Source organism: Taudactylus pleione, unplaced genomic scaffold, assembly GCF_031769625.1.
Source record: "Taudactylus pleione unplaced genomic scaffold, aTauple2 ptg000374l, whole genome shotgun sequence".
Lineage (NCBI taxonomy): Eukaryota > Metazoa > Chordata > Amphibia > Anura > Myobatrachidae > Taudactylus > Taudactylus pleione.
The window spans coordinates 5959260-5970400 of NW_028284775.1; the positions used below are offsets into that span (position 1 = coordinate 5959260).

General features: G+C 39.9%; 1 protein-coding gene across 3 annotated transcripts; it reads left to right on the plus strand.

Moving 5' to 3' along the window:
* The first annotated feature begins 514 nt into the window (after window positions 1-514).
* On the plus strand, window positions 515-8937 carry SRSF3 (serine and arginine rich splicing factor 3). Of its 3 annotated transcripts, none has more exons than XR_015869616.1 (6): window positions 515-630; window positions 3925-4132; window positions 4773-4907; window positions 5857-6315; window positions 7048-7086; window positions 7671-7720. XR_015869616.1 is itself a non-coding variant. In XM_088444966.1 (6 exons), the coding sequence occupies exons 1-6, from the start codon at window positions 540-542 to the stop codon at window positions 8734-8736; spliced, it is 588 nt and encodes a 195-aa protein (XP_088301092.1). In that variant the 5' UTR covers window positions 520-539; the 3' UTR covers window positions 8737-8937. The 3 variants fall into 3 exon arrangements, 2 of the variants coding, with proteins under 2 accessions (XP_088301093.1, XP_088301092.1); XM_088444966.1 differs by lacking the exon at window positions 5857-6315 and adding an exon at window positions 8709-8937 and having other exon boundaries at window positions 520-630; window positions 7671-7757; XM_088444967.1 differs by lacking the exons at window positions 5857-6315; window positions 7048-7086 and adding an exon at window positions 8709-8937 and having other exon boundaries at window positions 519-630; window positions 7671-7757.
* Window positions 8938-11141: the final 2204 nt, after the last annotated feature.

Sequence of the window (11141 nt, forward strand, 5' to 3'; positions counted from 1 at the left end):
CCATTGTTGTACAGTGTACAGCATCCCTGTGTCGTGTGGGGGATGGGAGGAAGCAGCAGATGGCTCTGCTATGGCTGCACACACAGTGCACAGCACATATGGTGATGAATGCATTCACAATAGTAGGCGCAGCTCAAAACGCAAATAAATAATCCAGGAAGGAGCAGGATACAGCACTTCATATGCTAATCACGGCGACATTCCCACCACACTCATCAAACTCATGTACACGTTTACTATAGACTCATTGTTTCTCCACGAATACATGACATTACATTGTTTCCAAATGCTGACCATATTTACTATATTGTATTATTTAATTTTCACATTCTCATCAATCAATTTCAAACAGAATGGCAAAGGTCATACATTTACCCAAAACAAATATGGCAGAAACAGCGTCACCTCAACGTTCAGTTTATCGCGATACCAGAATGGGCGTGACCATATGACTGTCTTTTCCTAGCTTTGCAGTGATTGGTTGGCCGTTGATCACGTTGCTGGTAGTTTGTAAGAGAGGTAGCGCCGCCCAGCCGCCTATGAGCCATTTTGTGTCTGGTGAGGAGAAGAAGAGGACCTCCAGACTGGAGTCGCGAACGAGCTTCGGATCCCGTGCCCCATTTGAAACTGGTAAATAACTGTCCCTTGTAGCTTGCTGGCTGCTGTCTTGTCGCGGGTTCCGTAAGGCGGATCTGTTCCTTGCTCCTTGCTATTACCGATCTGCGCCGATCTCTTTATTAGACAAAGACGCCGCCATTTTGTCTCCCTCATGGGAGCGGGAAAAGGCATGTGTGTAATGGCTACTGGCCCGGGCGGTGCGAGCTGCAATATACCACACACTATCCCCCTCTATATGTAGTCTGGCTGGTCCATGCATGGCTAATTCGTTGCTAACTTATACCTCGTCTTTTATTGAATACCTACATATATGCAAGCGCTCTATCATAATTTACCGTGGTTAACGCCACATAGAGATACGTGACCCGTTCCATTAGGTACGGAATTATCAGGAGCAGAGCATTTTGTACCTAATGGATCAGGTCATGTTGGAGGGTAGGGAGAAAATATTTTACATAAAATTTATTTTTTATTTTTTTTCCCCATTTGAAAGTCTCAACCTAGTATGCTGTAAAGATAACCATGTTTGGCTATTCTGCCAATTGAAATAATATGCTGCAGTGTAACTAGTATACCAGATTGTGTGTTGTTGATCCCTAACTAGTGCTAGATAGATTTTCTTTCCTGGACCCACATGGATAATGCTGCTATAGAGGTATAATAATAATGTTTCCAGCAGATCTGGCTTTTATGAATGGTGCATGTGTATCCATAGAGAGCTGTGTAAAACTAATTTGTATATACAGAACTATTCTATTGCTTTCTGAAACGAATAATCTGTTGCAGTTAAGCTGGCCATTCACTGCGATATGCGCACACTGTGCGATCGCGTGGCCGACCGCCCGCTATGCCGGCTCCCCACCCGCAGAGTGCTGCATGGGATCACACATCGCTTCCCCAGATCAACGGAACTTGCAGTAAGCTCTGGGGGTGCGATGTACGACCCCACGGGCGCGTGCTCTGTCTGATATCATGCCCATACACGGTACGACAAAGCACCCAAATTGTACCAATACGTCGGATCGGCTGATTTATCACACAGTGTATGGGCACATTTACATTGACTTGAACAAATAGGTCTTGCAAACAGCCTCATTTATAAGCAGTTTGTACAGCTTGTGCAACCTGATTACAGTGATGTCTGTAAAGCTGGGTACACACTGACAGATACATTGGCCGATCAATTGATCGGCCAATGTATCTGCTGCCCGTCGGGCAGTACATACCCGTGATATGTTGGTGAACGTCGGCGTTCACCGACATATCGCATTGGCTGTGCTGCACAACCGATGGACAGATATGTCTGCAGACATATCTGTCCATCGGCAGGTGTGTGTACGGGCTGCAGACCGCCCGTACACAGCGGCAGCTGCAAGGAGGGGGGCGGGACATCATTGACCATCATCTGCAATATCTGTCAGGTGTAATTGTATAATTACATGGTCACAAGCCAACTGATATGGCAATCGATCTATGGTGGTCGTTTTTCATATCGTGTAATTACTTCAAACTGGTTTACTGAGTTATATAAAGGACTCTTAATAAATAAACTGCCCTCAAGGTTACCATTTGGACAGAAAGGAGCAGTGTGTTCTGCCCAAATTATTTTCATTTAGAAACGATTAGCACTTTGAGGTTAGAAACCTTTTAAAAAATTTCCTGGCCGCCTTAAGGAGTACTCACTTTGGGGATCTTCTCAAATCTAAAGAGGACTAATGGACTTATTGCCCTAAGCAACCAATTAGATTCTAGGGCGGCAATTCAATTGTTTTTGGGCTTCCGTCTAAAGTGATGGGAGCTGTTACGTGTCCAGCCCCACGCTAGTCAAGACAGCCGCATTTCTGTGCCCGAAAATGCATGGTTTTAGCCACGTAAAGCGGCTTCTCCAATGCAAAATGCCAAGGCCTAAAAGCCAGACACACTGCAGTTAAGGTGCCCAAAAGCCGGACTTTATAAATATTAGTGATAATTAAAATGTTCAGGCATACATCCACTAAAAGACATCAAAATGACTGCACAATTGCGTCATTTTAATCATGCAGTCGTTTGTCAGTCTGTGATGTGCCTACACTGAACGAGCAGTCGTTCAGTGTAGGCACATCATTCATTTCCTAACCTGATGAACCTGACGTTATCGTCAGCTTGTATAACATTTTTGCTCGATAAAATGTCTAAGCGACCGCGTGCATTGCTGGTCGTTTTGGACATTTTAGTGAGCGGTCTGCAAACTATTAATGAACGTGGATGTATGCCTTAACTGTCGTTTACCTATTGCATCCTTTAAAATGAGAGCTAGACGCTGGTTGCTATGGCTAACAATTCCATTTGTCCTCTTTAGAAGGTTTGATACATCTACCCCTGAGAACAAGTGTTCCTTATTGCTACCATTACTTTTGATGTTATCTCCAGAAACAAGACAATTACTTTCTGGTAATCCAATCACAATTCAATGAACATTCAAGTGTGGTAAAATACTTCAGTCTCCAGTCATCAATGTATTAGATGTCTAGGATAAACCTGGGGGGTGAAGCAGAGCAACTCTCTTCTCAGCGTTGCCCTCATCGGAAGGAGGAATCTTGCAACCACCACGACCCACCTTGTCAGAGCTGCCTCTGCCAGAATGAAAATGCCATCCTCGACACCACGCTGTACTGGAGGCAAATGTTGCAGCCTCCCCTTCTCCTACCCGGTGCCATCCCAACAATAAGTGAAGGGCTGGACGGGGAGGGTGCATGATGGGCTGCTACATACCTGCTGTGATCGTGTTCGGTCCTTATACACCACAACTTGACTGCGTCAAAATGGAGACCAGCAAATAAAGTAATTTAGGGGAGAACAGTTTGTACAGTATAGGAAAACTTGCAATGCCAGCATTACAGTAACTGGTTGACTTGCATTGCCAGCAGTTGCATTCCCCCCTCCCATGGAATGTAGAATTTTTCAAGTATGCAAAAATGTTAAACTTGTTTCAGCCACCTGTAATATAAAAATTCAGCTGAGAAAAGCTGCAGTGGTACTTTTAGCAATAGAATTTCTGCCAATGAGGTATCCTAAACCATAGGAAGTTTGCTTATTGTTTGTGGAAAATGCCCATCTGTGGCTGGTACTCAATGAAAATTCTGCTGTTGCACAGATATGAAATGTATGTTCCTCTTTTTTTTTTTTTTTTTCCCAATGTATGTGTTTAACATGTGACAATTTTTTTTTTTCTAAACTGTAATGGTTTATTTCTGAGAATGCAGTTTTGAAATCCTCTGCTTGTCAAACAATGGTGAAATCAATATTTTAAATATCTTTATCTTGTAGCCATGCATCGTGACTCCTGTCCACTGGACTGCAAAGTCTATGTTGGAAACTTGGGTAACAATGGCAACAAGACAGAATTGGAACGGGCATTCGGCTACTATGGACCTCTTCGTAGTGTGTGGGTTGCCAGGAACCCCCCTGGCTTTGCATTTGTAGAATTTGAAGATCCTAGAGATGCAGCAGATGCAGTTAGAGAATTAGATGGACGGTAACTTATTTTATTCTTTCATAATGGTGCAGTTTCTCATTTCAGTAAATGGTTCATCATTATTGAGATTTTCTTTCCTAACTGGCTAATGTTCCAAAAATGTCCTCCAGAATTTTTATTTTTTCGGAGATAACAGAACATGAAAATCTTAAACTAGGTACACACTATAAGATATATCGTACCAAAACGGATCGTTCAGTGTGTATGCCAGATTGTGTGCGCACGATGGTTGTTCATCAGATGGGATGATGTGGCAAACAACCAGATGCTGTTACATGGCTCATCACGCCATCCCACACTGGATCGTGTAGTGTACGGTGCACACAGCTGGGTCACACATTGTATAGTGTTTGCCCAGCTTTAGGTGTGAATTTACTGAGTCCCCTCATGAGCATATAATTAATTGGGCTGGCTGTACCTAGTGTCTATATACTTGGCAACAGTTTGCTAATGTAGATGTTTAAATCCATATATGGACTTCTTTGGTCCATCTAATTGCATACAAATAAGAAGTCTGGTTTGAAACCACTTTGGCTGCAGTTTTGACTTCTGAAATATGGCAGGACTTCAATTAGTCCCAGTGTTTTTGGATTTATTCTTTGACTTGTTGAATAATTTTTATAAAAAATGTTTTCTCTAGAACTTTGTGTGGATGTCGAGTTAGAGTAGAATTATCTAATGGTGAGAAACGAAGTAGGAATCGTGGACCTCCTCCATCTTGGAACAGACGACCTAGGGATGATTATCGTAGGAGAAGTCCTCCACCTAGGCGCAGGTATGATGCAACTATTTGGTGTTATTTAGTCTTCAACTAAGTATTGTTTGTTTGCTAGTTTAGTGTTTAAGTGTTCTATCACTTCAATTAACTAGTTGCTTAAATTTAAAACTCCTGTATTTGTTCTGCATAAATAAATAAAATGTAGTGCAGACATTATGCTGTTCTGATCACCATTGCCTTTTGCATGTTAGTTCACTGTAAGGCCCTTGTCATAGAAGATCAATATTACATATACATGCTCAGACAGGGGACTGACAGAAGTGATTTGTTATGTATTGAATAAACAAGCAAACCCACCAAGTATCTGAGAGAAGAGAAAAAAAAGTTAGACCTGCTGACTACAGCATTTTATCTGCACAATACATGATTTTGGTGTGCATACCTCTTTATTTTTGGCATTAAGTTTTCACTAATCTCCTCCACTTTAAAATCTTGGGTTTCTGCTTACTTTTTAACATAAGGTACTTAAGTGAAGTGTAATATTGCCTGATTATATTCTCAGCAGGTGTGCACCAATTAGTGAGTGGGGCATAGTAAAAGCAGCACACCTCTATTATGACTTCATCTCTTTGTGTTAATTGGATATTTAATGACCTAAGAGATGACTAATTTTACACCATATTTCTGCTTATTAAATCGAAGATATTGGTGTGCAGCTTTTATTCTGTCTTAGTCCAGGCCCACTAACGGTTCCCATGCTTACTCATATTTATTTTGTTTACATATATTTCAATACGTAGTCTTTATTCCACTGAATAGCTGAAAGATAACATTGAGCTTTGCTGCTCACAGTGCAGTGACTCCATTCCTTGTACCCAATCAAGGAATTTAAGAATTTAGAAAATAGATGGTTATACTGATGGCTTGTTTTTGTTTGTTTTTTGTTTGTATTTATTTCTTTTGTGTGTGCCTTTGGTCCATCTAATAAAAATGAAACCCGTTACAGAGTCACCATCATGTCTCTTCTCACCACCCTCTGGGTCTACATTAGTCAACTAGCCTTATCAGCGTCATGTGACCAGCGCGCCCCATTCAGCTTGGCTGGTGTCGTATCACATGACCCAGGCATGGCCAGTCATCAGGTTGCACCGCCCTTTGGTTCCCGAGCATGCTGTCCACTCAGCCTTCTTCCTCTCCAACCTTAACCAAAACTCGGCAGCAGCCCACCTTCAGAGCCCACACATTACCGGCCAATCCGCACGGCTGTTAACTTTGTCAAAATGTCTTCACAACAACTGCAGCGCCAGCCTACGGCTAAGCAAAAAAAGCAGGAAAAACCACAACATCCCCCTTCGCAAACCATCTAAATTCAACGCAACACCTGGCAAAACCTTTTCAACAAATTCTACTTGGCCACCTGTCCGGCATCCTCACCATTTCTAGCTTGTTGAAACCCAAAAAACTAGTAAGTTTTCTCCTGCTTATACAGAGTTTTCTGCTGGTTTAAATAAGACTTTAAGCAGCTTTTATAAGGTCATCTATTTATTTATTTTTTCTATTTTAATCAATAAGGCTGGCTGTGCATAAACTCAAAGGTAAATGACATTGCTTGAAATTCTAGAAACTTTTGGGTGATAGAGAAATCTCTTTGTGTGAGCCTGGGCCATGTATGAGCTATACAGAACAGGTTTGTGTATGCCTATTCTGGCTCATTTACTTAACTAATCTGTGAACTTTTAATGCTGGGATTTATATTTATACTAACCCATCATAAATTTAGTTAACTAAGTATGGGACAATTTAATTTGCTTAAGGAATGTTCCCCTTACCAAATTAGGCAAGCTAAATTTTGTTATTTTAGTTTCCTAAATTTCCAAGTCATATTTTTTTTTTTATTGCTATGGCCCCCTGGTTTGCATGATTTTGATTTCTTGAAGCCAGTCTGGGTTCACAAGTGGTGTTCAGGGTAAACAGTCAAAAGCTGGTAGGCTGCCGAGTAGGGGCACTTTAGCGGATGTGAGTTCCTGCTTTGGTTCAATATCCATTTCCAGTCTCTTCCCAATCTTTCTAGGTGGTAGCGATGGTTTATATCTTACGTAGGTATAAATTGGGTCCTTCATTGAGCAGATTTGGGATAATCCCTGAGTGGTCTGCTGTCAAGGCTGAAATTCCTTTTTGTTTTTTTCTTTTGTATTAGATCACCAAGGAGAAGGAGCTTTTCACGTAGCCGTAGTAGGTAAGGTTCTTTCTGTATTGCGTCTGACAAAATGTCTGTCTGAGTTAGTTCATAGGTTCAAATCTTTGTTTAATTCGATTGAAATGTCCTTTGCTTATCCCTGCGCTTCAACATTGGTTCAAAGTTTTATCCTGTGTTTGGGAGGATTGTTGTGAGAAAAAGCTCTCAATGTTCTCTGGAGATATTTCTGTAACATTCTATTCTGATTTGTAGATGGAGTACATAAAATATAGCTGACTTCTGTTGCTTTATTTTATGTGTTTAAAAATGTAGGCAATTTGGTTGAATAAAGGCTAATTTATTAGTCTAGCTATTTGATGTTAGTAATTATTTGGTTATCTAAATAAATCCTCATATCAATTAAAATGTGGTCTTTAAGTTGCATGGGAACCTGTTGCAAGTGGTTCTGGTATTAAAGTGGTGTGCCTTTGAGGCATTTTGTACTTATTTCCAGGTTTCAAAAGTGCCGCTTATTGGTGTCAGAATGCTGGGAATTAGAGAGGCTTTTGTTTGTGTTTTTCTGCACTTTAGTTAGGATCCCCTAGATCAGAGAGGTGACTTTAAATATTTTGTTTTGCCTTCAGGTCCCTTTCTAGAGATCGTCGGAGAGAAAGATCCCTGTCCAGAGAGAGGAATCATAAACCATCACGTTCATTTTCTAGATCAAGAAGGTATTTGATAAACCACAACTACAAAAAAAACTAATTTTGAAACTGATGGATCAGCTTTTTTTTTATTGGGCTTAGGGGCATATCCAAGTAAGCATTGGGTTTAACACGTGGGGAAAAGCTCCGGGTTTCATGCATGGAGCTATTCAATTTAGCATCTTCTCTGCGCGGTGACATTTTGGCTTTAGTGCTGTAACCCATAGGTTCCATGTAAAATGCTTTAATCTACGGTTTTCCCTGCGCATTAAATCTCGAGTGCATTTTAGAAAGGGCTTTTCGTTGAAGCTCCTGAGTGCACCCTCTGGTAATTGGGTATGTAGTCAGGAAGCCAACGGTCAAAACGCCGACCGCCGGCTTCCCGACTATCATACCCCGGCAAGGGACTAATGATAGGTGTCAAAATCCAGACTCCTCTATCATACCTACGTCGGGATACCGAACGAAGGTAAGCCGGGCAGTGGGTGTGGACAGCTATTCTTGGGTTAGCTTAGGTACTCCTGGGGGGGTTTAGGATTAAGCTTCCCCCTGGGAGGGTTGGGGGAAGGAGGAAATTATGCACCCTCGGGGGGTGGAGGATAGGGTCAGCCCCCCCCCCTGGGAGGGTTCGGTTTAGGGAGCAGGGTTTAGGCACTTTACGAGGGGAGGTTAGGGTTAGGCAATAGGGGGGGGTTGGGCACACCTAAAGGAGGGTTGGGGGGAGAGGGTTAAAAATGGTAGAAATACTTACCCTGTCGGGATTTTCTAGTGCTGGTCTTCCAGTAACTCATACCGATTCTGGTAATTAATGTGCAGGCTTTGCCAGTTAATTGAATTGGTTAGTGCCGACAATTAGTGACTAATTAGATATGCCTCTTAATTACACATAGAACAAAGTAGACAAACTAGAATAAAGTAATTTTCTGTTAGTTTGTCATTTTTCTGTGTAACCAGTTCTTGCATTCCTTATTTTTCCAGCCGCTCAAGGTCAAACGAGAGAAAATAGTACTGCTGTCTTCAACAGTGTACAGATGACATTGAAACGGATTTTTTTTTCTTTCGTTTTGTCATAATGCTTTTTAAACTTTTTTTTTTTTATTCAGTGTTTTTCTTGTATTTTGTCTTGTAAGAAGTGATGGAAAATGTTCTGTTATGGTTCTGTACATCTAAACTGGCAAATAAAGAAACTGCTAACTTTATAAATATATTTTTTTTCTATTTCATTGTATTGATTCAGGCATGACCAAACCCTTGAAGGGCAATTAAGCTTTAATCTTTGTATGTGAAAACATTGGCACTGTGTACAAACCAAATCCTCTGCCTTCTATAAAACCTAAGCAAGCTTTTGTAGGATGCAGAGGGTTTTTCTACTACAAATCTGGCTTGTAATTCTTACAGCTTGCTGCAAATGTAAGACATTATTATTTATTTAAGTGTTTTTGTTAAGATTATGGACTTTTGATCCCTGCCATGAAATATACAGTATTTTTATTGCATATATGTGCTGTTGGAAGTAATGGTTTTGAAGATTAACTATTGGCCTATAACACCTCTCCTTATGGCCTTTCTTCCATTTCCCAGTGGTGAGTCACATAGCATTCCAGTTCTCAAGCTCTCAAATTAAAATAAAAAATGAACACTATGGAGGAGACCTTTTTTAAAAACTGTATTTTCCTCAATTGACGTGTGGTGTATACAAATGTATGGTAAAATATACCTGTCAGACTTGGTGGTACACATTGCCATGGTACATGCTATATAAACAAATGATTAGTTTCCTTTTGTATTGAAATGCTGTTAACCCCAAGACATAAGATTTAGTGACCTGCTGAGTGCCATACACCAACACTACTGAGATCTGAATATATATTGACAGCTCACATTTGTTACACCCAACAATCAACTGTACGTGCATTTTGTGCTTTCACTTGGTTTTCTTTTCTCCATAGAATAAGGTTTTATTGCACCTTGCATATTTCCATGTTACTTGGAACTTTACAACATTGAAAGGCTATGTAACATTGTTAATGTACAGTTGCGTTTTTTGTGTAAAATTTTAATCCTGTGATTTATTTTTTGTGGGATTAAAGTTTGGTTAAAAAAAAATTAGTGTAGCATTTCTTCTCAATTGTAATTCTTCTAGGAGTTTTGATATTTTAGAGTAACCTGTTTGGTTTATTTTTTATTTGATAATATATAGGAGCACTGGAATAGAATGAAGGATGCACCTGATATGACCAAATGTCATAAATAAATAAATCTGTATTTACACTTGTGTATCAAACAATCTACAGAAATCGGGAGACTGCTACAATAAAGTAGTGGGTACTCCCATTACTAGCTTTGCCTGCAAGAATTGTTTTTAAATTTAAAAAAAGAGAAAAAATCCTGTGGTTAATCACTGTCCTTGAAGGCTAGCTGTTCCACCTGACAAACTGTTCCTGTGTTCCAATCTCCATATAGTAGAGCACTATGATCCAGGCCAAATGTACATCACCTATACTGATTTTCTTAAAATATCAATGGCATTTTTAGCACCTCCTGCATGGTAATGTGATTGCTATATTGTGTATACTGGGATAAATACATGCAGTAACAGTGAACAGATTGTTTAAAGTATATTCCTTTTTGAACAATTCACCTCCTTGAAATCCAGATGTTTCTTTCTGTATAAATAGGTAGGGGAGCATAATTTTTCCTACACTGCTTTTGTAGACCTCAAACTGTCATGTCACAAATAATTTTAAAACTGATATGGGCATTTCCACTCTTGGAAACTTTTATATTCTACAAGTCACCTTTTACAAGTCGTTATTTGAATGCATATTGACAACACCTATTTGTTTTTCTAGCAGGCTATTGAGCACATGCCATACCTACATCATTAACATTTTTAAACTTCCAATTGTCGTCTTCCCATACAGAAGGCATACAGTGGTTTAAAAAAAATAAACATCTTTGGTGGGAAATCTTTTTTGTTTAGTCCACATATAACCTTTGGTGACCTGAATGGCAAAGTTTTAAACAATTATTCCAAATGTGAAACACATTAATTGACAGGATAGTTCTTAGCATAATCACAAGGATAGGCTCTAATAAGTCTCAGTTGTAGTTATGTTTATTGTAGCAGGTATGCTGCCTGTAGTGGTCCAATTTATCAAGGCATTACTGTAAAAGACAAGAGATGTCCATTTTTGCAGCCCCATTTTTTTTTTTTTTTTCTTTCTAACATTAAAAAGTATTAACATTCTGGTAGTTCAATTTAAACAAAATACTTTTTACCACACCACTTGCAGGTTGGCAGTGTGTAAATGTGATTCATTTCATTAAGGGTGTGTACACAGTGCTTTATCATTGTCTTTGGTATGCTCAGCTAAAGCAGCAGCTTGCTGTATCCAGCTACCGTGTTTC

What these genes read in the sequence shown, in the direction of transcription:
- SRSF3 (XM_088444966.1), top strand. Translation starts at nt 540, where the DNA reads ATGAGCCATTTTGTGTCTGGTGAGGAGAAGAAGAGGACCTCCAGACTG. An exon ending in GTTAGAGAATTAGATGGACG is followed by an intron (nt 4,133 to 4,772) that starts GTAACTTATTTT and finishes TGTTTTCTCTAG; the next exon opens with AACTTTGTGTGGATGTCGAG. An exon ending in TCATTTTCTAGATCAAGAAG is followed by an intron (nt 7,758 to 8,708) that starts GTATTTGATAAA and finishes TTATTTTTCCAG; the next exon opens with CCGCTCAAGGTCAAACGAGA.